The 26549-nt window shown below is 46.2% G+C and overlaps 1 protein-coding gene across 2 annotated transcripts in view; it reads right to left on the bottom strand.

Moving 5' to 3' along the window:
- Positions 1 to 454: 454 nt before the first annotated feature.
- dmgdh (dimethylglycine dehydrogenase) overlaps positions 455 to 26549 on the bottom strand; it is a 181276-nt gene continuing 155181 nt past the window's right edge. Inside the window, exons 12-16 of one of the 2 annotated variants that reach the window (XM_070879751.1) lie at positions 23577 to 23794; positions 19543 to 19700; positions 5975 to 6034; positions 5175 to 5309; positions 455 to 2612 (exon numbers count right to left, since the gene is read on the bottom strand). In XM_070879751.1, the coding sequence (XP_070735852.1) occupies positions 2397 to 2612; positions 5175 to 5309; positions 5975 to 6034; positions 19543 to 19700; positions 23577 to 23794 (787 nt within the window). In that variant the 3' untranslated portion in view covers positions 455 to 2396. The remainder of the gene's footprint in view (positions 2613 to 5174; positions 5310 to 5974; positions 6035 to 19542; positions 19701 to 23576; positions 23795 to 26549) is intronic. The other variant, XM_070879752.1, reaches the window with a different exon arrangement.

Here is a 26549-nt window from a genome sequence, read left to right as displayed (position 1 = left end):
GCATGTTGGCCTTCATAGCGAGGGGATTTGAGTACAGGGGCAGGAAGGTGTTACTACAGTTGTACAGGGCCTTGGTGAGGCCACACCTGGAGTATTGTGTACAGTTTTGGTTTCCTAACTTGAGGAAGGACATTCTTGCTATTGAGGGAGTGCAGCGAAGGTTCACCAGACTGATTCCCGGGATGGCGGGACTGACATATCAAGAAAGACTGGATCAACTGGGCTTGTATTCACTGGAGTTCAGAAGAACGAGAGGGGATCTCATAGAAACATTTAAAATTCTGACGGGTTTAGATGCAGGAAGAATGTTCCCAATGTTGGGGAAGTCCAGAACCAGGGGTCACAGTCTAAGGATAAGGGGTAAGCCATTTAGGACCGAGATGAGGAGAAACTTCTTCACCCAGAGAGTGGTGAACCTGTGGAATTCTCTACCACAGAAAGTTGTTGAGGCCAATTCACTAAATATATTCAAAAAGAAGTTAGATGTAGTCCTTACTACTAGGGGGATCAAGGGGTATGGCGAGAAAGCAGGAACGGGGTACTGAAGTTGCATGTTCAGCCATGAACTCATTGAATGGCGGTGCAGGCTCGAAGGGCCGAATGGCCTACTCCTGCACCTATTTTCTATGTTTCTATATAGACCGGAATGTCTACAAGTTGTTCTTGCCATTCTTCAAGCACCCTGACCTTCAAGCCTCTGCTGCTGAGAAGGTAAGCAGGTAGGCTACGCTGAGGCCACTCTGCTATTGCGCCCATTTCTAGCCACCAGGAGCTGTGAGGTACCTCCATTCAGTCTCCACTCAGTGACACCCTGCTCCGTGCTAACCAAGTGCCAGCACGTTGCCTAAAGGAGGGTGTCAGGCTATTTGTTTCCATTCAGTTACTCCAGGGATTGTGCCTTCCTGAACTAATATACAAATAGCTATTTTAGGATATTTTGTGCAGTACTTTTGTTTTGGTTCATGGCAGGGTGGATTTAGTGCAACACTTGCAATTATTTCGGCAGAAATTCCTTTCGGTTCAATATTGCCATTCGTGCTGAAACAAAGGAGTGGGTTTGCATCTAGTATAACTATCCTTGGGCACCTCCTATGTCTAATTGGTTCCCGCCCCCACCAATGCCCAATTCCTGCCCTGACTTAAAATTCGGGCTTTAGTTTTGAAAAGCAGCAGCAGCAGACCACCAAGTCCTAGAATATTACACGATGTTCACCGACCATTTCCCTACTTGTTCGGAACAGCTCCTGATCATGTTGGTGCTGTGAATGTTTGACCTTGGAGTTTGAAACAAATGATTTCACTTAGAAAAGTTTTTGCTATTTTATTAAATCATTTCAGCAGCACTTGGAGGGATGTGAACTCATGAAATCTTTTGCTATAGGTGTCTGATCCATGCCCAGAATTGTGATGCATCCCAGCACCAATCAGAATGAGCTCAAGTTCAAGAGCTCATGTCTATTCCTTTCATTGGGCTAATTGTTGCAGCATAATTGTGGTTTTCTTTTTCATCATTCAATTAATGACCTCAGCTTTTTAAATATAAAAATCCCATCCTGCTTTGAATAAAACTTTCTTCCCTGTTGCACTGAAGCTGAAATTGATTCCTAACCATCTAGCATTAGTTGAACAATTCAGTTAAAGAAAGGCAATGGTGCAGGTGGAACAGGTGATAGGTGACTTTATAAAACAACTGAATTTGCATTGTATTAGTCCCACTTGGGTGAAAGATTTTCACATGTCACAGCAAGTGATTCACACATTCAGAATAAAAATGATTCAAAGTACCAGCTAATTAGTTCTAATAAACTCTATGATCTTTAAATCACAGCAAGTTTTTGTAATTAGCCAGATTTTTTTTATTCTTTTCCCATTAGTTACAGTGACTGCAATTCATAATCTACCCCTTCAAGACCAAGATAAGACCAGGGCTGTAGGCAGTTTTGTTAACACTGAGGCAAACTTGCCCGTTCTGCTTAATACGGGAAAGATCGACACTCCCGCTGTGGGACGGTAGTGACTGTGTTTCATGTTTTTTGCTGAGGCCCTTTTGCTGAGGCCAACATCGTCACACATGTGGAATCTTGGGTAATAGGAAGCTTGGTCCCAGCTGAAACATGGCTCAATAGAAATGGCTCCTACCCCAAAGAAACATGACCCAGCACATTTATTGGTCGAAAGCATTTGTCGAACAGATCTTCTTGTTAATCAGGTTCCCACACGTGTGAAGATGGTACTGCAGAAATATCTACAATTGGAATCACTTTTAATCTTGCAGCCCTGTACTTATTTTTTTACATTTAAATGGCATATTTTAATGGTACCTATAGTACTGACATATACTTCTTCGGTTCAGGGTGTAGGGTTGCTTTGTTGGTATCTTTTTAAACAACTGTCTCTCAAACATTTGTGCTCCCACTTTTCCTCTTCATTCGAGCCCTAGTTGGCTCTGTCAGGACGAGTGGTTCTTGGATGATTACTGCATTATATTTTTTATTCAGCAGTTCCACCTCCAGGTGTTGTCCTATTTTGCTGAGTTCCACAGGCACGTATGCGAAGGCCACACTCTGTTGTGTGTTGTAACTGTAGGCTCCAGATGTGGTGTTACCGACAACCTTAACACACAAGAATACTGCTTTATAACAACAACTTGCATTTATATAGCATCTTTAAGACAGTAAAGGGGCTTCACAGATGAGCATTAGCAAACAAAATTTGACACCGAGGCACATAAGGAGATATTAGGGCAGATGACCAGAGGCTTGGTCAAAGAGGTAGGTTTTAAGGAGCATCTTAAAGGAGGAAAGTGAGTAGAGAGGTGGAGAGGTTTAGTGAGGAAATTCAAGAGCATAGGGCCTAGGCAGCTGAAGGCATGGCCGCTAATAGTGGATGGGTCCTGGTACATCTCTAACCATTGTCAGTTCTGACGAAAGGTTAACGACTTGAAATGTTAGTTCTGTTTCTCTCTCCACAGGTGCTGCCTGACCTGCTGAGTATTTCCAGCATTTACTGTTTTTATTTCAGATTTCTAGCATCCGCAGTATTTAACTTATATTTTATTTGTTGCTGTTGCTCTAGACCTTTTTCTAATTGTCTTCCTACAGTGGAGCGCATTACGCACCACCACTAAACCAAGTCTACAATCACTAAACCTTCTCACATCAGGAGCCAGCAGAGTGGGGGTTGCTCTACATACTTAGTAGCAGGAGAATACATCTCATGTACTGTAATTGTTGAGCAAAGGAATCACCCAAGAAAGGTTTAAGACCAGGAGACAATCCTCCACTTACTATGGGCATCATTTGGCCATTATATAGGGCCCTGGTGAGACTGCACCTGGAGTATTGTGTATAGTTTTGGTCTCCTTAACTAAGGAAGGATATACTTGCCATAGAGGGAGTGCAATGAAGGTTCACCAGACTGATACCTGGGATGGGGGGATTGTCCTATGAGGAGAGATTGAGTAGACAGGCCTATATTCTCAAGAGTTTAGAAGAATGGGAGGTGATCTCATTGAAACATAAAAAATTCTTACAGGGCTTGACAGGGTAGATGGTGGGAGGATGTTTCCCCTGGCTGGGGAGTCTAGAATCAGGGGTCATATTCTCAGAATAAGGGGTCAGCCATTTAGGACTGAGATAAGGTGAAACGTCTTCACTCAGATGGTGGTGAATCTTTGGAATTCTCTACCCCAGAGGGCTGTGGAGGCTCAGTCGTTGAGTATATTCAACAGAGAGATCGATACATTTTTGGGTATTAAGGGAATCATAGAAACATAGAAAATAGGTGCAGGAGTAGGCCATTCGGCCCTTCGAGCATGCACCGCCATTCAATGAGTTAATGGCTGAACATGCAACTTCAGTACCCCATTCCTGCTTTCTCGCCATACTCCTTGATCCCCCTAGTAGTAAGGACTACATCTAACTCCTTTTTGAATATATTTAGTGAATTGGCCTCAACAACTTTCTGTGGTAGAGAATTCCACAGGTTCACCACTCTCTGGGTGAAGAAATTCCTCCTCATCTCGGTCCTAAATGGCTTACCCCTTTTCCTTAGACTGTGTCCCCTGGTTCTGGACTTCCCCAACATTGGGAACATTCTTCCTACATCTAACCTGTCTAAACCCGTCAGAATTTTAAACGTTTCTATGAGATCCCCTCTCATTCTTCTGAACTCCAGTGAATACAAGCCCCGTTGATCCAATCTTTCTTGATATGTCAGTCCCGCCATCCCGGGAATCAGTCTGGTGAACCTTCGCTGCACTCCCTCAAAAGCAAGAATGTCCTTCCTCAAGTTAGGAGACCAAAACTGTACACAATACTCCAAGTGTGGCCTCACCAAGGCACCGTACAACTATACTCAAATCCCCTCGCTATGAAGGCCAACATGCCATTTGCTTTCTTAACCGCCTGCTGTACCTGCAAGCCAACCTTCAATGACTGATGTACCATGACACCCAGGTCTCTTTGCACCTCCCCTTTTCCTAATCTGTCACCATTCAGATAATAGTCTGTCTCTCTGTTTTTACCACCAAAGTTGATAACCTCACATTTATCCACATTATACTTCATCTGCCATGCATTTGCCCACTCACCTAACCTATCCAAGTCACTCTGCAGCCTCATAGCATGCTCCTCGCAGCTCACACTGCCACCCATCTTAGTGTCATCTGCAAATTTGGAGATACTACATTTAATCCCCTCGTCTAAATCATTAATGTACAATGTAAACAGCTGGGGCCCCAGCACAGAACCTTGCGGTACCCCACTAGTCACTGCCTGCCATTCTGAAAAGTACCCATTTACTCCTACTCTTTGCTTCCTGTCTGACAACCAGTTCTCAATCCACGTCAGCACACTACCCCCAATCCCATGTGCTTTAACTTTGCACATCAAAAGATATGGGAATATTGCAGGAAAGTGGAGTTGAGCTAGAAGATCAGCCATAATATTGAATGGCGGAGCAGGGTTGAGGGGCCGAATGGCCTACTCCTGTTCCTATTTCTTATGTTCTTATTATACCTCAGTGGTAATTAAAATGACTTCCTGAGCCATTCAGGCAGGGCTTATGGGCACATTTGGCCAGTGGATGCAGTTTGGACACTTCTGATCTCAAGTAAAGAGTTCAAAGCCGTCAATGGTTCTTTGTCAAAGGCACTTAATTCTCTTTGGACTTACCTTGTCTTCGTACCAAATGCTTTCATTTCCTTCAGGATCCACGGTGTCAGTTTGCATGGTGAGGTACACTAGTTTACGTTGAATCCCTTCTTTTTTGATGTTTATCAAAGCCTGTTTTCCTATGAACTCTGTTGGCTGAGTGAAACAACTATATTACACACCTCTGCTATGAATAAGCCATATTGCATGAAATCCTGAAAAGCTTTCCCTTTGTCAAGATATAGCCCACATGTGTAGAGAAAACCATTTCTGTGTTCAGCTGCTACAAGACAAAGCAAACAACTCCCAGCAGGTTTAAAATGTCCTGACTTTCACAGTTCCCTTTATTTTAAAATGTGCAATTCATATTAAACATGACTTTGCACAGAAATGTGCTGTTGTTTTATATTGCAGCAGAAATGTTTATCTGTAAGGGCAAAAGATAAAGCTGAAATGTCGCTGTTGAAATAGGCCTCAGCTGATCAATGGGAGCATTTGGTTCAGATCTTGAAGAGATATGTTCAGCCTTTGACAGATCAAAAACAGCACGGAAATAGACTGGAAACGCGCATAGGAAGTGATTAAATACGAGAGGGTAACTTGGGCGAGATTAAAGAATTACATAGGACTCATTGAAATGGAAGAGTGGTGAGCCAGGGTTGCTTGTTAATGGCACTGCAAAATGACTTGTTTGGAAGGGAGTGAAATAACCTAGTGAATAGAAGGGAGGTGGTATGAGAAAGGGGACTAAGGGAAAATGATTTAAATTAATACATTCACGCAATTGGTGGAAATGTTTGCTATTCACTAATCAACCTCACCTTGCTTAACTTGATGAAGTAATCCAATCCAGCTTCCAAGGCGTTTGTGTCACAGTTCATCTGGAGGACAAAAAAAACGATCCACAAATACTTCTTTATAACAGTGCTGACGGTGAGCCGGGGTTACTAAATGTCTTGTGTTAGAAAATAACTGCTACCCCTGACAGGACCAGCTAACAAAGCTCAGACCAGAGAATCATTTAGCAAATGAAGTCCCTTGAAATATGAGTTGGTGAATGAATCAGGCGGTGTGTTACTGAGCCACGCAGAGTGACAAGGTCACTGGTACAATTCTCAGTATGTGCTCAGGCAGCTGATCTCAGTAGGGGCTAGAGATGGGAGAAAAAATACAGCAGGAGCTCCTGATCATCCTTCAGTGATGCCTGTTGCAAAGTGCATGCATGGGGTCATTGGGTGATAATGGGATCAGGCTTGGCTTTAATGCCCCTCGGATCGAATAGAGTTAGGGTCGAATTCAAAAGGGAGGTAGATGTGACCCTTATGACTAAAGGGATCAAGGGGTATGGGGAAAAAGCAGGAATGGGGTACTGAATTTGCAAGATCAGCCATGATCATATTGAACAGTGGTGCAGGCTCGAAGGGCCGAATGGCCTGCATCTATTTTCTATGTTTCTAGATGGCTGATCCTAAGTTCACACGTGAAGAATGGCTACATAGGCAAAGTACTGGAAGGCTCCCAGTACCCACCTAATCACTCCGCAGCACGAGGCACCTCCTTTGGGCAAGGATGGGAAAAAATGGCCAGAAAAGGAGCATGTAAAGTCTAACTCAACATCTTGATGAATAAAAACAAGTTATGACAATAGGTAGCACACAGAATTTCTGAGTGATCCACGGCATAAATAATAGCTTTAATTGAAATAACTGAGCAAAAGCCACTCAATCCAGAGTGCCACTGAGCGCTTGGGCTTCTTGCTTTACTTGGGTGAGAGTGATGATGTTGTCTCTGCGCCCGCTCCCCCCGCGCCCCTCCCCACTCTTGGTCCCAATATTCCCTGTAATTTTGGGGGGCGCATGGGCCCTTTAACTGGCTGTGCGGCCCATTCAATTTTTTGCGCATGCGCAGTTATTTTCATGGTTCAGCTGGTGAGCGGATTGCGCAGGACCTCCATACTGCTGGCGGGAACGTTACTTGGTCCTCTCCCTAGTTATAGGTGTTGCCTTCGATAGCAGAAAGAGAGAGTGAGAGTGGCTGTGGAGATGTGTAAGACAAGTGTTTAGAGGTGGAGAAGGAATAAGATGGAATATAGATGGGGAGGTGATGAACATAAAGCCAAGTGTATGTAATGTGAAGTGAGGAAGCAGTGGTGGGAGGATTGGTGGCTGTGCAAGTGATAGCATGTGAGAAGACAATGGTCTAAGTGCGTGAAAAGAGGCAAGGAAGAGGTGAGTGTGCCCTGCTGATTGTATGTTGAAGGATGAAGGGACCGAGTGTAACGTAGCCAAGTATGCTGATGATACAAAGATGGGAGGAAAAGCAGTGTGTGAGGAGGACATAAAAAACCTGCAAAAGACATAGACAGGCTAAGTGAGTAGGCAAAAATTTGGGAGATGGAGTATAATGTTGGTAAGTGTGAGGTTATGCACTTTGGCAAAAGAAAATTGAAGAGCAAGTTATTATTTAAATGGAGAAAGATTGCAAAGTGCTGCAGTACAGCGGGACCAAGGGGTCCTGGTGCATGAAACACAAAAGGTTAGTATGCAGGTACAGCAAGTGATCAGGAAGGCCAATGGAATCTTGGTCTTTATTGCAAACGGGAGGGAATTTAAGAGCAGGGAAGGGCTTGCTACAGTTATACAGGGTATTGGTGAGGCCACACCTGGAATAATGTGTACAGTTTTGGTTTCTATATTTAAGAAAGGATATATTTGCTTTGGAAGCAGTTCAGAGAAGGTTCACCAGGTTGATTCCGGAGATGAGGGGGTTGACTTATGAGGAAAGTTTGAGTAGGTTGGGCCTCTACTCAATGGAATTCAGAAGAATGAGAGGTGATCTTATCAAAACGTATAAGATTATGAGGGGGCTTGAAGGTGGATGCAGAGAGGATGTTTCCATTGATGGGGGAGACTAGAACTAAGGGGCATAATCTTAGAAGAAGGGGCTGCCCATTTAAAACTGAGATGAGGAGGAATTTCTTCTTTCGGAGGGTTGTAAATCTGTGGAATTTGCTGCCTCAGAAAGCTGTGGAAGCTGGGTCATTGAATAAATTTAAGACAGAAATAGACAGTTTCTTAACCGATAGGGAATAAGGGGTAACGGGGAGCGGGCGAGGAAGTGGACCTGGGTCCATGATCGGATCAGCCATGATTGTTTAAATTGCGGAGCAGGCTCGAGGGGCCGTATGGCCTACACCTGCTCCTATTTCTTACGTTCTTATGTGATGGAAGGCAGAGAATTGTTGTAAATGGTGGAGAGGGGGTGAAAGCAGTGTTGTCAGGTGCTGTTGAGATAGGTGGAGAGGTGAAGATCTGCTCACCTTTGCTGCTCTAGTGGTGTTCCTGAACCTCTTTCTACATTGAACCGAGATCCTGGGACTGATGCTGGTGGCACCAACTCTGCAGCCACTGCTAGCCAGGCAAGGCAAGCGAACCCTAGATGGGCAGAGGAAACGCTTCAAGGACACCTATTGTGTTTCTAACGCAGATGAGACTGCACACAGGGAGGTTAAAGTAACAGTGACCTCAGTCTTTAATAAGACACTCCAGAGTGAGGAACAGGCCTTAGGGGCCGGCTTATATACAGTGCTCCCAAGGGATGCTGGGATCCCTTGGGACTTCAGGGCATGAGCTTCCTGGTGGCGGAACATGGGAGTGCATGTTTTACAGATACACAACATCACTCCCCCCCCAAAGTCAAAGTGAAAACTATTTACAAGGTGAGGCGGTCGGGAGCCTTTCTTTCCCTGGTGGATCGCCTCGGTACAAATGTCTGTTCTGGTGTGTTGGCTGTGCCCTCGCTGGGCTGGCGTGTTGTTGGCCCTGCAGGGCTGCTGGGTGAGCCTGGCCTTGCTGGTCTGTTGGGCGTGATGGGTTCGATTTCCTGGTCCGGCGTGGTGTCGTTGATCCTTTGGGTGTGTGTTGTGGGCTCAAAAAAGGTGGTATCTGCTGTGGGTTGTTCAGGGCAGTCTGTGAACCGCAGCCTCGTTTGGTCCAGGTGCTTTCTGCAAATTTGTCCATTGTCTAGTTTGACTACAAACACCCTTCTCCCTTCTTTAGCTATCACCGTGCCTGAAATCCACTTGAGACCATGTCCATCGTTTAGCACATACACAGGGTCATTCAGATCAATTTCCCATGAAACAGTGGCGCGACCATCGTTTACATTTTGTTGCTGCCGCCTGCTCTCTACCTGATCATGCAGGTTGGGGTGAACCAGTGAGAGTCTGGTTTTAAGTGTCCTTTTCATGAGTAACTCAGCCGGGGGCACCCCTGTGAGCGAGTGGGGTCTCGTGCGGTAGCTGAGCAGTACTTGGGACAGGCGGATTTGCAGTGAGTGTTCTGTGACTCGTTTAAGGCTCTGTTTGATTGTTTGTACTGCCGCTCTGCCTGCCCATTGGAGGCTGGTTTAAACGGGGTCGAGGTGACATGTTTGATTCCATTGCGGGTCATGAATTCTTTAAATTCGGCACTGGTGAAACATGGCCCGTTGTCACTGACCAGTATGTCAGGTAGGCCATGGGTGGCAGACATGACCCTCAGGCTTTCAATGGTGGCGGTGGCGGTGCTTCCTGACATTATTTCACATTCAATCCATTTTGAAAAAGCATCCACCACCACCAGGAACATTTTATCGAGAAACGGGCCCGCTTAATTGACATGGATCCTCGACCATGGTCTGTAGGGCCAGGACCACAAACTTAGTGGTGCCTCTCTGGGCACGTTGCTCAACTGAGCACACACGCTGCATTGCCATACACAGGACTCGAAGTCAGAGTCAATACTGGGCCACCATACGTGGGATCTGGCTATCGCTTTCATCATTACTATACCCGGGTCTGTGCTGTGGAGATCCGAGATGAACGTCTCCCTGCCCTTTTTGGGTAGCACTACGCAGTTACCCCACAACAGGCAGTCTGTGTGAATGGACAGCTTGTCCTTTCGCCACTGGAACGGCTTCATTAGCTCTTGCATTTCAACGGGGTTGCTGGCCCAGCTCCCATGCAGTACAGTTTTTTACTAGGGACAGCAGAGGATCTTGGCTGGTCCAAGTCCTAATCTGGCGGGCCGTGACAGGTGATTTATCATTTTCGAACACTTCCATGACCATCAACAAGTCCGCGGGCTGCGCCACCATCAACAAGTTTGCAGGCTGCACCATTTCCACCCCCGTGGTGGGCAATGGTAGCCGACTGAGAGCATCTGCACAGTTCTCGGTACCTGGCCTGTGGCGGGTGGTATAGTTATATGCTGATAGCGCGAGTGCCCACCTTTGTATGCGGGCTGAGGCATTAGTATTTATCCCCTTGTTTTCAGCGAACAGGGATATGAGGGGCTTGTGATCAAATTTGAGGCCAAACAGGTACTGATGCATTTTCTTTACCCTGAACACATACACACTAATGCCTCTTTCTCAATGCCCTCTCGGCCTTAGACAAGCTCCTGGAAGCATAGATGACAGGTTGCAACTTCCCCGCAACGTTTGCTTGTTGTAATACACACCCGACTCTGTACGATGACACATCACATGCTAGCACAAGTCTTTTACACGGGTTATACAATACAAGCAGCTTGTTGGAGCATAAAATGTTTCTGGCTTTCTGAAAAGCAATGACTTGGTTTTTTCCCCCATACCCAGTTCTCACCTTTCCACAATAACACATGTAGGGGCTCTAAGAGGGTGCTTAACCCTGGTAGGAAGTTACCAAAATAGTTGAGGAGTGTGGGAAAGGAGGACCTTGAGACAATCACTATCACTAGGGGGGTAGTGCTGGATAGGCTAATGGATCTCAAGGTAGACAAGTCCCCTGGTCCTGATGAAATGCATCCCAGGGTATTAAAAGAGATGGCAGAAGTTATAGCAGATGCATTCGTTATAATCTACCAAAATTCTCTGGACTCTGGGGAGGTACCATCATATTGGAAAGCAGCTAATGGAACGCCTCTGTTTAAAAAAAGGGGACAGACAAAAGGCAGGTAACTATAGGCCGGTTAGTTTAACATCTGCAGTGGGGAAAATGCTTGAAGCTATCATTAAGGAAGAAATAGCGGGACATCTAGATAGGAATAGTGCAATCAAGCAGACGCAACATGGATTCATGAAGGGGAAATCATGTTTAACTAATTTACTGGAATTCTTTGAGGATATAACGAGCATGGTGGATAGAGGTGTACCGATGGATATGGTGTATTTAGATTTCCAAAAGGCATTCAATAAGGTGCCATACAAAAGGTTACTGCAGAAGATAAAGGTACGGGGAGTCAGAGGAAATGTATTAGCATGGATCGAGAATTGGCTGGCTAACAGAAAGCAGAGAGTCGGGATAAATGGGTCCTTTTCGGGTTGGAAATCGGTGGTTAGTGGTGTGCCACGGGGATCGGTGCTGGGACCACAACTGTTTACAATATACATAGATGACCTGGAAGAGGGGACAGAGTGTAGTGTAACAAAATTTGCAGATGACACAAAGATTAGTGGGAAAGCGGGTTGTGTAGAGGACACAGAGAGGCTGCAAAGAGATTTAGGTAGGTTAAGCGAATGGGCTAAGGTTTGGTAGATGGAATACAATGTCGGAAAATGTGAGGTCATCCACCTTGGAAAAAAAAAACAGTAAAAGGGAATATTATTTGAATGGGGAGAAATTACAACATGCTGAGGTGCAGAGGGACCTGGGGGTCCTTGTGCATGAATCCCAAAAAGTTAGTTTGCAGGTGCAGCAGGTAATCAGGAAGGCAAATGGAATGTTGGCCTTCATTGCGAGAGGGATGGAGTACAAAAGCAGGGAGGTCCTGCTGCAACTGTACAGGGTATTGGTGAGGCCGCACCTGAAGTACTGCGTGCAGTTTTGGTCACCTTACTTAAGGAAGGATATACTAGCTTTGGAGGGGGTACAGAGACGATTCACTTGGCTGATTCCGGAGATGAGGGGGTTACCTTATGATGATAAATTGAGTAGACTGGGTCTTTACTCGTTGGAGTTCAGAAGGATGAGGGGTGATCTTATAGAAACATTTAAAATAATGAAAGGGATAGACAAGATAGAGGCAGAGAGGTTATTTCCACTGGTTGGGGAGACTAGAACTAGGGGGCACAGCCTCAAAATACAGGGGAGCCAATTTAAAACCGAGTTGAGAAGGAATTTCTTCTCCCAGAGAGTTGTGAATCTGTGGAATTCTCTGCCCAAGGAAGCAGTTGAGGCTTGTTCATTGAATGTATTCAAATCACAGATAGATAGATTTTTAACCAATAAGGCAATTAAGGATTATGGGGAGCGGGCGGGTAAGTGGAGCTGAGTCCACGGCCAGATCAGCCATGATCTTGTTGAGTGGCGGAGCAGGCTCGAGGGGTTAGATGGCCTACTCCTGTTCCTAATCCTTATGTTCTTATGTCCCAGGAATGACTGCAGCTCCGTGACGTTCTGTGGCCTGGGAGCGTTCCTGATAGCTTCTGTCTTGGCATCTGTGGGCCGAATGCCATCTGCCACGATCCTTCTCCCCAAAAACTCCACTTCTGTTGCCATGAAGACGCATCTCGACCTCTTCAGCCGCAGCCCTACGCGATCCAGTCGCTGGAGGACCTCCTCCAGGTTTTGTAGGTGCTCGACGGTGTCCCGACCCGTGACCAATATGCCGTCCTGAAAAACCACCGTGCGTGGTACCGACTTGAGTAGGCTCTCCATGTTTCTCTGGAAGATCGCTGCAGCCGACCGAATTCCAAATGGGCATCTGTTGCAGATGAACAGTCCCTTGTGCATGTTGATGCAGGTAAGGCCCTTTGAAGAATCCTCCAGCTCCTGCGTCATGTAGGCCGAAGTCAGGTTGAGCTTGGTGAAAGTCTTGCCTCCTGCCAGCGTCGCAAATTGGTCATCTGCCTTAGGTAGCGGGTATTGGTCCTGTAGCGAGAAACGATTAATAGTTACTTTATAATCGCCGCAAATCCTGACCGTGCCATCACTTTTGAGAACTAGAACAATCGAGCTGGCTCACTCGCTGAATTCCACTGGGGAGATGATGCCCTCACGTTGCAGCCTGTCCAGCTCGATTTCCATTCTCTCCCTCATCATGTGAGGTACCGCTCGCGCCTTGTGGTGAATGGGTCGTGCCTCTGGGATCAAGTAGATCCTCACCTTCGCCCCGGAAAAGTTTCCAATGCCTGGCTCAAAAAGGGAAGGAATTTTGTTAAGAACCTGGGTACATGAGGCCTCATCGACACGTGATAGCGCTCAGATGTCATCCCAGTTCCAGCGGATTCTGCCCAGCCAGCTCCTTCCAAGCAGTGTGGGGCCATCGCCCGGGACAATCCAGAGTGGCAGTTCGTGCACTGGGCCCTCGTAGGTGACCTTGACCATGGCGCTGCCCAGGACAGTGATAAGCTCTTTGGTGTACGTTCTCAATTTCGTGTGGATGGGGCTCAGGGCTGGTCTGAATGCCTTGTTGCACCACAGTCTCTCAAACATATTTTTACTCATGATGGATTGGCTAATGCCAGTGTCCAGTTCCATGGTTACGGGTAAGCCATTCAATTTTATGTTTAGCATTATAGCTGGACATTTCATCGAAAATGTGTGCACCCCATGTACTTCAGCATCTGCCTCCTCTCTCTGAGGCTTGAAATTGCTTTGATCCACCATGGACCGATCTTCCTCTGCCACGTGGTGGTTAGCAGGTTTTGCAGAGCTTGCAGCTCGTCTGCAAGCTCATTGGAGGTGCCCCATTGTTCCACAGCTCTTGCAAACATACCCTTTGATGCGGCATGAATAGGCTGAATGGAAGGCTCCACAACGCCAACAAGGTGTGAATTGCCTTGCATTCATCCTTTGTGGCGGACTCGAGTCAATCTGGGTCACCTGAGGCCTGTTGGCAGCTGCAGACTCGTGGTTTCTGTCCTGTACATTTCTGCTCGCAAACACAGTTCCAGTTAATTTATGAACATTGCTTGCACTTGTGTGCTGAGAGATTTGTTTGGTGGGTGTCACTGGTGGATATAAATGCCTGTGGTATCACAATGGCTTTACTGAGGGTTGTTGTCTCTGCAGTCAAAAGTTTTCGTAGGATGGTCTCGTGGCCAGTGCCCAGTACAAAAAAGTCTCAGAGCATTTGCTCCATGTCGCCATCAAATTCACATTGTCCTGCAAGTTGCCTTAGCTCGCCACTTCCTGACCTTCAGATCGCTGGCACGTGTAGAACCGGTACCTTGCCATCAGCACGCTCTCCCTCGGGTTAAGATGCTCCTGAACCAGTGTACACAGCTCCTCATACGACTTATCTGTGGGTTTCAACAGAGCCAGAAGATTCTTCATGAGGCTGTAGGTCGGTGCCCCGCAAACTGTGAGGAGGACCGCTCTCCTTTTTGCAGCGCTTCCTTCTCCGTCCAGCTTGTTGGCTACAAAGTACTGGTCTAGCCGTTCGACATAGGCTTCCCAGTCCTCACCCTCCGAGAACTTCTGCAGGATGCCCACAGTTTGCTGCATCTTTGCGTTGGATTCGTATACTCGTCGCCAGTTATTGTGTTCCTAACACAGATGAGACTGCACACAGGGAGGTTAAAGTAACAGTGACCTCAGTCTTTATTAAGACACACCAAAGTGAGGAACAGGCCTTAGGGGCCGGCTTATATACAGTACTCCCAAGGTACGCTGGGATCCCTTGGGACTTCAGCAGATGAGCTCCCTGGTGGCGGAACATGGGAGTGCATGCTTTACAGATACACAACAACATCCACAAAGCCTCCTTGAAAAAGTGCAACATCTCCACTGACACCTGGGAATCCCTGGCCCAGGACCACTCAAAGTGGAGAAGGAGCATCCAAGAAGGTGCCGAACACCTCGAGTCTCTTCGCCGGGAGCAAGTGGAAGCCAAGTGCAAACAGCGGAAGGAGCGCATGACAACCCAAGCAACCCACCCACCCATCCCTTCAACCACTGTCTGCCCCACTTGTGACAGAAACTGTAGGTCTCGCAATGGTCTCATTAATCACCTGAGAACTCATTTTTAGTGTGCAAGCAAGTCATTCTTGACTCCGGGGGACTGTCTAAGAAGAGGCTTGCTTCATAGTGGCCTTGGGGACCTTCACCTGCTTGGTGGGGAAGAGTACCTCCCTCCTTGCCCTGACTTCCTTCACGAGGACCTTCAGGAACAGGCGGCATCAGAAGTGTAGGAGGGCAAAAAATGTCTTCCACAGTTGGTGAAGGAGAAACAAGCAGGGAACACAACTGTGCTTTGAGAGGTGCATCCTCACTTTAACCAGGCCTCGGGAGTCGGTCGAAAATCGAATGAGTCATGTGGATGGGCTGCCTGTTTTCCCATTCGATCGGAGAGGGGGGATGTTCATCAATCAAAAGGAAATAAGGCTTGGATGTTAAAATTGCCCGGGCCTCAGCCTTACAATGTCATTGGTTTCCTGCCCAGCTTGCCCGCCCATTTCGCACCCAGAGTTGAAATAGGGGCTGGGACCTCGGTTTAACATCTCGGCTGCAAAAAAGGCACGCCTGACAATTCAGAACTCCCTCAGTACTGCACTGAGGTATTAGCCTGGATTATGCGCTCACATCCTGGAGGTGGGCTTGAAACCTACAATCTTCCGATTTGGAGGTGAGAGAGTTACCACTCTGACACCAGTAAACCTCCCAGCAGCCAGTTCCAGTGTGGGCACAGATTGCTTGGCTGCTTACTAACTTGTGGTATGATGTGTAACCTGATGAATCCTGGAGGGGAAAGGAAGAGCTATGTAAAGCCCCAATTTTAACTCTGGGTGGGAATGCAGCTGGCGGGTCCCGAGGCAGGAGAGTCATTGGCGTGAGGCCTGGGGAATTTTACTCCTGAGCCTCATTATCATCCTCCATGATGGGCACCTGCCCAAACCCGCGAGAATGAGGCCGGCAGGAAGCAGGCCACTGAGGGGACCCATGGAAACGGACCTCGGCATTAGGTAAGTAGTAGTCCAGAGATGATCGTGATTGGGTGAGGGAAGGTCAGCCTAAGGCAGGGGGGGCCCAAGGTTTACTTGTGAAGCCAGGAGGAACACGTCTGCAAGGAAACAAAAAAAAATTACGAAATTAAACCTGCCTGGGCCTTTTCTGGCACCGATCCGGTCTCCCGCCACCATTCACTGGCAGGCCCAGTCATCATAGGCAGTCCCTCGGAATCGAGGAAGATTTGCTTCCACTCTTAGCATGAGTTCTTAGCTGTACAGTCCAATACGAGACCCACAGTCTCTGTCACAGGTGGGACAGACAGTGGTTGAAGGGAAAGGTGGGCGGGGAGCCTGGTTTGCCGCACAGTCCTTCCGCTGCCTGCGCTTGATTTCTGCATGCTCTCAGCGATGATACTCGAGGAGTTCAGCGCCCTCTCGGATGCGCTTCCTCCACTTAGGGCGGTCTTTGGCCAGGGACTCCCAGGTGTCAGTGAGGATGTCGCACTCTATCAGGGAGGCTTTGAGGGTGTCCTTGTAAGGTTTCTGCTGCCCACCTTTGGCTCGTTTGCCGTGGACGAGTTCCGAGTAGAGCGCTTGCTTTGGGAGTCTCGTGTCTGGCATGCGAACTATGTGGCCTGCCCAGCGGAGCTGATCAAGTGTTGTCACTGCTTCAATGCTGGGGATGTTGGCCTGGACGAGGACACTAATGTTGGTGTGTCTGTCCTCCCAGGGGATTTGTAGGATCTTGCGGAGACATTGTTGGTGGTATTTCTCCAGTGACTTGAGGTGTCTACTGTACATGGTCCACGTCTCTGAGCCATACAGGAGGGCGGGTATTGCTACGGCCCTGTAGACCATGAGCTTGGTGACAGTTTTGAGGGCCTGGTCTTCAAACACTCTTTTCCTCAGGCGGCCGAAGGCTGCACTGGCGCACTGGAGGCAGTGTTGGATCTCGTCGTCAATGCCTGCTCTTGTTGATAGGAGGCTCCCGAGGTATGGGAAGTGGTCCACGTTGTCCAGGGCTGCGCCGTGAATCTTGATATCTGGGGGGCAGTGCTGTGTGGCGAGGACAGGCTGGTGGAGGACCTTTGTCTTACTGATGTTTAGCGTAAGGCCCATGCTTTTGTACGCCTCAGTAAATACGTCGACTATATCCTGGAGTTCAGCCTCTGTGTGTGCACAGACGCAGGTGTCGTCCGCGTACTGTAGCTTGACAACAGAGGTTGGGGTGGTCTTGGAACTGGCCTGGAGACGGCGAAGGTTGAGCAGCTTCCCACTGGTTCTGTAGCTTAGTTCCACTCCAGCGGGAAGCTTGTCAACTGTGAGGTGGATTGAGAAGCGGGTTGGGGCAATGTCGCAGCCCTGTTTGACCCCAGTCCGGACATGGATTTGGTCTTTGATGGATCCATTGGTAAGGATCACGGCCTGCATGTCGTCGTGGAGCAGGCGGAGGTTGGTGACGTACTTTTGGGGGCATCCGAAATGGAGGAGGACGCTCCATAACCCTCGCGGTTGACTGTGTCAAAGGCCTTGGTAAGGTCGAAGAAGGCCATGTGCTGTTCCCTGCATTTTTCCTGTAGTTGTTACGCTGCAAAAATCATGTCCGTTGTGCCCCGGAGGGGACGAAATCAGCACTGTGACTCCGGGAGGAGCTCCTTGGCCATGGGGAGAAGACGGTTGAGGAGGACTCTAGCGACAACTTTCCCAGTGGCTGATAGCAGGGAGATTCCTCTGTAGTTGCCGCAGTCGGATTAAATGAAACCTACCTGGGCCTTTTCTGGCACCGATCCTGTCTCCCGCCACCATTCACTGGCAGGCCCAGTACCGTGCGCGTGTCACGCCAATCTGAGTAAAAACAGTGTCAGGTCCGAGTGACATCATTGGTCCCTGACATATAAATATTAATGAGGCCTAGGCCTGGCTGTGGTGGATGCCTTTCCTGTGACTAACCATAGCGAGAGCGAAGGTGTCGGGAAAACAATGGGAAGCACTCAACCGTCATTTTAACCATCAGCCTGCCTTGTTCCTGCCTGGCCGGCAGGGTTAAAACCAGGCCTTTAATCATTTTACAAAACAAAAATACTCCCTTTAAAAATATTTCCAGTGATTTTAGCCACATAAATACCAACCAGTGTGCATTACTGAAAATGACCACTGCGGGGCAGAACAGCTTTAAAAGAAAATTTCAGTTAATGCCATTAGAGTCTGTTAAGCACTAAATATATTCTGGTACTCACCTTAAACTGGAAGCAGGTATACAGGGAAATGTCTTCACCACTAATCATTCTATGTAGAATCATAGGATTCTAGAGCACTAGAGGTGGCCATTCGGCCCATCGTGCCTGTTCCTGCTCCCTGTGTATTTCCAGCACTGTCTAATTTAAATCGAGGTATCAGGCATTCAAGGCAGTGATATTAAACTAGCCCACCTAGGGACAATGGGATGGGCACGCAGTTAAAATATCTGGCATAGGCTTACTGCCCCGTCCCTGTTCGATTCCCGCCTGCCGCTATCTTAACTGTGCCTTTTTTTTAGGCAGTCGAGGCGCCCGCCTGACTCAGACGAGAGCCTCATGTTAATCGGGGATCTATGATGTAATTAGGGGCTTGTTTCCTTTAGAAAAGAGAAGACTTAATGGAGACCTGATAGCGGTCTTTAAAATTATGAATGGGTTGGACAGGGTAGATGTGGAGAGAATGTTTTCACTTGTGGGAGAATGCAAAGGGTCATAAATACAAGATAGTTGCTAATAAATCCAATAGGGAAATAGGGAGAAATTTCTTTACTCGGAAAGTGGTTAGAATCTGGAACTCACTACCACAGGAAGTCTTTGAGGCTTTCAAAAGGAAACTAGATGAGTACATGAGAGAAAAGGGAATGGAAAGATATGCTGAAAGGCTGAGATGAGGTAGATGGAATGGGAGGAGACTCATCTGGCTAACACAGACTAGTTTGGCTGAATGGGCTGTTTCTGTGCTCTATGTTCCATGTAATTCTATGTAAAAGACAATTTAATGGCCTATGTCCTGCTCGGTAAAACCTGGCGGGAAAGGGGGGGAGGCCTGCTAAGATAAGTCAACAACTTTCTTCAGTGGAAAGTGTGGATTTCTGCTGCCCCGGGTTAACCTCCTTTCCACTCACGAAATGGCCCTGATCCTCTCCCCCGTAACTTACCAGTTGCAGGCAGGTAGCCTATGGGTCCCGTGATTTTAACCTGCCCAAAGCCAGATCCTGTCAAGTGGGATGTAAATAAGGTCCGGGAGTTAAAAGAGCACGGGCCTCAAACTGATGCCGTCAGGCGGGTTTGACTCTTACCCTGTCGAAACCTGCGGCCAGTTAAAATCCATTCCCCTCAGTTTTTCTTTTTTAACTCAGCACAGATTTGAGGCTGCCCCTGTCGTTACTGCTTGGCAACACACCAGGCAGTGCATTTACCCACTGTGAAAAGGGCACATTTAATACCTCACTGCTACTGACCTCTGCTCCCCAGCCTCTAAATGCTTTCTCAAGCCGCAAAGAGTTCATGGCATATGCTCCAAAGTTGTCGATTCCAAATTCCTGCCCTGCTTCCATGATGGCGTGATAGAGGGCAGCAGTGTCCTGCCGTTTGTGGTACAGCTCCCAGCCGAGCTCACCTAAAGTGAAAACTGAGAAGTCAGTCAGGCCTAAACCACGCCCAAAGAATGAATATTATTTGGGTTTCACACTATAAGGAGTATAAACAAAGGTGTTCCCTTTATTTTTCCACTGGTGTACAAATGGGATGCACAACTGGGGAATATCGGCATTACTAACTGTCCAATACATTGGAATTCTATTAAGTGCAGTAGATTAGGATGTGAATAAAGTTGCTAATAACTACACCACAGCGTATAATGAAATGGCTAACTTTATTTACACTGGTCAGATTTTACCTCACTGGAACTTACAACATTGCCTGCTGTTACATGCCATGGGATTGACACCACTAGTTATTATGGATCTGGTAACAATGTGCAAAGATCAGAATGTTGAAAAGAATTGGCTTTTACATTCCATCTAAATAGTCCTCAGGCAGCAAGGGGCTATCTAGACTTGAGCTGTAGTTGCGGTCCTACATGTGGAGTAAGAGACTTGTTGCAGCTCTGATCTGCACAGAAGGCCACATTTTTAATGCTTCCAGAACTTTTTAGACAAAAGTGGGATATGTGGGCAGCAAATCGTGCTACGCTCAGTAAATATAGATATTTGTGAATTTGTCCCGGGATGTTACACTGTGTCCTACCTTTCAATCTACCCATAAACAATTGCTCAATCTTTGTGCAACAGCTTTCCTGCAGAGCCCCACAGAAATCATCAATCAGGACCATTTTGACAGCAGGCCCACCTCCAAGCCCGCAGTCGCAGGGCTGGGAAGATCCCAGCCAGTGAGTGAGAGAGGCACCGAGAGAGGAGCAGCCAGTAAAGGAGTGAGTGAAACCTGGGGACTTTACTGTGGCTAAACAGTGAAAGAGGGTTTTCACTGATGGGTGAATGGGGAACAAGGGGATGGTGACCGAGGATTCTCACCGTAAGAACCAAGGGGGAAGGGAGAAGTAAGATTTTTGCACTAAGACTCAGGGTGCCAGAGGTGATTCCTCACCACCAGATGTACACAGAGAATTACTCCATTCAGAAAACCTCATTATGGAGTGCGGTCTTTAAGACAGTTTCCTCAGTGTGGAGGTAACAGAAAAAAAAGATATGCTGCCAAGAACCCCCACCCTGAACCCCCCTCCCCCTCACTCATCCAATGTGAATGAAGCTCAAACCATTGTGACCTGAGTGTGCGTCATTGCGCTGAAGAATTGGACTTTGTTTATTGGGCAAGTGGTTGACCAAGCGTTGACCAAGTGGTTAGGCCAAGCATTGATCAAACTGTTGTATCTGATTGGTGGAGTCTGGCTAAATTACAACAGCATTTGCATACAGAAGAAAAGCTGCATTTCTGTGCATAGATTGGTTCCAGTGATATGAAGCACCAAATGGTGTGTGTGTGTGTGTGTGTGTGGACTGGCTGTGGCAGGAATTGTACAGCTTCACAGTTATGACAGTAATGTTCACCGAATGGGTTGGGCTGAAGGGTGCGGTGGAGCATAAAGGTGATGCCTCCGAGCACAACAACAAAATGTTCAGGAGTGAAAGCCGACACGAAATTGAGGTGAATTGCTTTACTGTGCAAAGTATAAAAGTGAAGAGAGACTTATGAAGAGAGGGATGGAAAATGGCTCAGAGAAAAGCTCCCATTCCTACCTGAACACCTCATGCTGATTCTGACACCGAAAGAGAAAAAACAAACGTGTTTTCAATAAAGCCTCGAGACCAGTTGCATTAAGCTGGTATAAATTAGGTTAACAAATTCGTTCCACAGCCCTCCCCAACCACAAGTAAATTACAGGGTTGTTTCTACAGATGCCAGAGAAACATTTATTTATTGTGTGCTGAAATGTTCTCCTTCAAACATGGCATGTTTTATTTCAAACTTACTCACGGTTACAAATGAATACCTCCAAAATGCAAAGTATACCCCCAGCCACTGGCTTGCTGCTGTTTGGAAGGTTTGCAGAACCTGTGCCACAATGTTACGAGACAACTCCTTGTAGTCCCTTTCATTTAAAAAAATAATTGTGCTATTCGTTCAGGAAGGTACGTGGTCTAACTTGAATTAAAACTAATTGGAAACAGAAGAATCTTAAAATAATGACAATAGTTTTCGGTAAGATGAAAGAGGAGTACTGTTTTTAAAGAATAACATGCTTTTGTACCTTTACAGAAACGTTCTGTTCCAAATACATGGAAAAAACCTCAGGCTTTGGAAACCTGTGGTGTCTTCTTAGGGTTACTGTTGAACTATGAATTAGTCTTAGCAGATGCCCAGCCAAATTCCTGATATTTGGTCATGATGTAAAGATGGCCGAACAGTTCTCGTGCATTATTTTATGGGAGTTTGGTTTATGGCAGCAATGCTTATGTGGAATCATTGCTCCTTTGCCACTTGCTAACTTTTGATCATTGAATGATTAAATAAATATTGACGTTAAATAAATAAATAAATAAAACAATTATAAACATAAATTAAGGTGGAACGTGCCCTATCAATAAGAAAAGCAAGTCTAAACAAAGGCAGGCAAGACACCTTGCTCCTCCTCTTATGCAAGGTCTGCTGTCCTGTAAAGACGTTTCTCTGTGCTGTGTAAATAAAAATATTATAGTTTGTAGCCCGACTCCACATTTCTCAAACCTACTCTATGCTTTAATACTATTTTTTTTTAGTGTGAACGGATTACAAGACACTTTTCAGACAGGATTTATTATTTATCAAATTAGCAGCAGAATTGCAAAGTTTGTAGGCTGTACATGATGTGATAATTGGGTTATTACATTTGTTTCCTCTGCTCGTCTGGAGACTGGTAGAATCAGCTGAGTTGCTAGTGCACTGGAGCAAATTTATAATTATCTATTTGGGGAAGTTGAAAGAAAGACCTGCATTTATATAGTGCCTTTCGCGACCACCTGATTTTGCAAAGCGCTTTACAGCCAATGAAGTACTTTTGGAGTGTAGTCACTGTTGTAATGTTGGCAGAAATGCTCTCTCTTACCAACAAGGTTACTAAAGTCTAAACTATGTTGCAGGAATATTTAATTATACATTGAAAACTTATTCTAACTTTTACAGATCCTGGGAGAGGCCACATTTGGAATATTGTGCACAATTTTTGGGACCCTATCTTCATAAGGACATTGATAAGTTGGAGACGAGTCAGAGAAGAGCAACAGGATCATTCTGGGATTTTAAACTTGAGAAATTCACAGAGTGAAACTTATTTTGATTGGAAAATAAAATAATGGTGGTGTGAAGGGGGGAAAGATCATGATCTGGGTCCTAAGAGGAAATGATAACGCAAGTTTAAAGAAGCCATTTAACTTAGACTGTAGAACCAGAAGGCAAAATGTATACAATTAACATTGCTTTAAAAGCTGTCTATGTTAAAAAAAAGTTTCAAAAAATGGCTTTAGTTTTTTTACAAGCACACAATAAAATTACAAAGCACACAGTTGCAGGGCTGTGCATGACATCATAATGACACCGTGCACGACGCTTCTGACTCCACAAACAGATCTTTTTTAAAATCAAACTTTTGCTTCATCAAGACGCTGCCCTATTAATGACTCACTAATGTAACAATACCAGGGCTAATTTTACACATTGGCACTCCTGATGCAGAGTTTCAGCTGCTGGCAGCGCAGATCAGAAGTCTGGGAATGCGTTTCCTATGATTTCCTGCTCATTAACTTTAACAGACAGAAAATCATGGGCAGGGGATGTGTGCCCAAATTCCCAATAAACATTCCTGGTGGGTAAGCTCTGTGCCAGGAGCAAGTTTGTAAAAGTTTTTGCTGCCTTCAAGCTTATTTAATTATATATTTTTAGTGAAAATCTCTAAGGCACTGTTGTGAGCCAAGCCATTGGTTAATAAGTGTCTTACACCAACCTGTGTAGGAGATCCTCATGGCAGTAAGGGGAATGTCAGCCAGAGTGAGAGGTTTACACTGCAGGAATTTAAATGCTGTTCCACTCAGATCTACTGTTGTGAGTTTTTGGAGAACCTTCCGTGCAAATGGACCCGCTACACCCAGCACCCCGATCTCATCGGTAACATTACGGATATCAACATCATAGCCACCATTTGTCGCCTCTTCCTCTATATATCTTGATAATGAAAACGATAAGTCAGGTGAATAGTAGGACTCGGCTTCTCTTCTTTAAAGTAATAATAAACAAGTAAATGTGCAAAGCGCCTGTTTCAGGCGTGAGCATTGCATGTCAATTTTTTGGCCTTTACCTGTAAAGTCCTCTCCCCTCAGTACAGATTCACACGAGGCATGTAGTGAAGTCAAGGTCTCTCTGGACCTGCACCTTTATTTCAAAGCTCTGGAATGCTGCAATTGCCTGAGACCTGTCCTTATATACCTGTCTCTTGCAAGTGCACCCTGGTGGTAAGGTATGCTGGTGGTTACAGGTCATATCTTATTACAGTCATGTATAGCATGTTGGGATACAGTTATATATAATAATGTAAGATACATGACATTACCATTGTGGTGGGCGTCGTGCTTCCAACTTGTAATAAGTGTGCGCTTTCTGCCCGCCATATTGGAAGCTTAGGAGGGTGTTTAAACAGGTGTTGTGTGGCTAAATTTCTAGGCCTATGTGTTCAAGTCCTGAAGTGACACTTCACAGAAACATAGAAACATAGAAAATAGGTGCAGGAGCAGGCCATTCAGCCCTTCTAGCCTGCACCGCCATTCAATGAGTTCATGGCTGAACATGAAACTTCAGTACCCCCTTCCTGCTTTCTCGCCATAACCCTTGATCCCCCGAGTAGTAAGGACTTCATCTAACTCCCTTTTGAATATATTTAGTGAATTGGCCTCAACTACTTTCTGTGGTAGAGAATTCCACAGGTTCACCACTCTCTGGGTGAAGAAGTTTCTCCTCATCTCGGTCCTAAATGGCTTACCCCTTATCCTCAGACTGTGACCCCTGGTTCTGGACTTCGCCAACATTGGGAACATTCTTCCTGCATCTAACCGGTCTAAACCCGTCAGAATTTTAAACGTTTCCATGAGGTCCCCTCTCATTCTTCTGAACTCCAGTGAATACAAGCCCAGTTGATCCAGTCTTTCTTGATAAGTCAGTCCCGCCATCCCGGGAATCAGTCTGGTGAATCTTCGCTGCACTCCCTCAATAGCAAGAATGTCCTTCCTCAAGTTAGGAGACCAAAACTGTACACAATACACCAGGTGTGGCCTCACCAAGGCCCTGTACAACTGTAGCAACACCTCCCTGCCCCTGTATTCAAATCCCCTTGCTATGAAGGCCAACATGCCATTTGCTTTCTTAACCGCCTGTTGTACCTGCATGCTAACCTTCAATGACTGATGTACCATGACACCCAGAACTCGTTGCACCTTCCCTTTTCCTAATCTGTCACCATTCAGATAATAGTCTGTCTCTCTGTTTTTACCACCAAAGTGGATAACCTCACATTTATCCACATTATACTTCATTTGCCATGCATTTGCCCACTCACCTAATCTATCCAAGTCACTCTGCAGCCTAATAGCATCCTCCTCGCAGCTCACACTGCCACCCAACTTCGTGTCATCCGCAAATTTGGAGATACTGCATTTAATCCCCTCGTCTAAATCATTAATGTACAATGTAAACAGCTGGGGCCCCAGCACAGAACCTTGCGGCACCCCACTAGTCACTGCCTGCCATTCTGAAAAGTACCCGTTTACTCCTACTCTTTGCTTCCTGTCTGACAACCAGTTCTCAATCCACGTCAGCACACTACCCCCAATCCCATGTGCTTTAACTTTGCACATTAATCTCTTGTGTGGGACCTTGTTGAAAGCCTTCTGAAAGTCCAAATATACCACTTTACTGGAAACATCCTCAAAAAATTCCAGAAGATTTGTCAAGCATGATTTCCCTTTCACAAATCCATGCTGACTTGGACCTATCATGTCACCATTTTCCAGATGCACTGCTATGACATCCTTAATAATTGATTCCATCATTTTACCCACTACTGAGGTCAGGCTGACCGGTCTATAATTCCCTGTTTTCTCTCTCCCTCCTTTTTTAAAAAGTGGGTTTACATTGGCTACCCTCCACTCCATAGGAACTGATCCAGAGTCAATGGAATGTTGGAAAATGACTGTCAATGCATCCGCTATTTCCAAGGCCACCTCCTTAAGTACTCTGAGATGCAGTCCATCAGGCCCTGGGGATTTATCGGCCTTCAATCCCATCAATTTCCCCAACACAATTTCCCGACTAATAAAGATTTCCCTCAGTTCCCCCTCCTTACTAGACCCTTTGACCCCTTTTATATCCGGAAGGTTGTTTGCATCCTCCTTAGTGAATACCGAACCAAAGCACTTGTTCAATTGATCTGCCATTTCTTTGTTCCCCGTTATGACTTCCCCTGATTCTGACTGCAGGGGACCTACGTTTGTCTTTACTAACCTTTTTCTCTTTACATACCTATCGAAACTTTTGCAATCCGCCTTAATGTTCCCTGCAAGCTTCTTCTCGTACTCCATTTTCCCTGCCCTAATCAAACTTTTTGTCCTCCTCTGCTGAGTTCTAAATTTCTCCCAGTCCCCAGGTTCGCTGCTATTTCTGGCCAATTTGTATGCCACTTCCTTGGCTTTAATACTATCCCTGATTTCCCTAGATAGCCTCGGTTGAGCCACCTTCCCTTTTTAATTTTTACGCCAGACAGGAATGTACAATTGTTGTAATTCATCCATGCGGTCTCTAAATGTCTGCCATTGCCCATCCACAGTCAACCCCCTAAGTATCATTCGCCAATCTATCCTAGCCAATTCATGCCTCATACCTTCAAAGTTACCCTTCTTTAAGTTCTGGACCATGGTCTCTGAATTTACTG

The sequence above is a fragment of the Pristiophorus japonicus genome, chromosome 1 (assembly GCF_044704955.1).
Source record: "Pristiophorus japonicus isolate sPriJap1 chromosome 1, sPriJap1.hap1, whole genome shotgun sequence".
Lineage (NCBI taxonomy): Eukaryota > Metazoa > Chordata > Chondrichthyes > Pristiophoridae > Pristiophorus > Pristiophorus japonicus.
The sequence above is the reverse complement of the archived record's forward strand: the minus strand, read 5'-3'. Positions and strand labels throughout refer to the sequence as shown.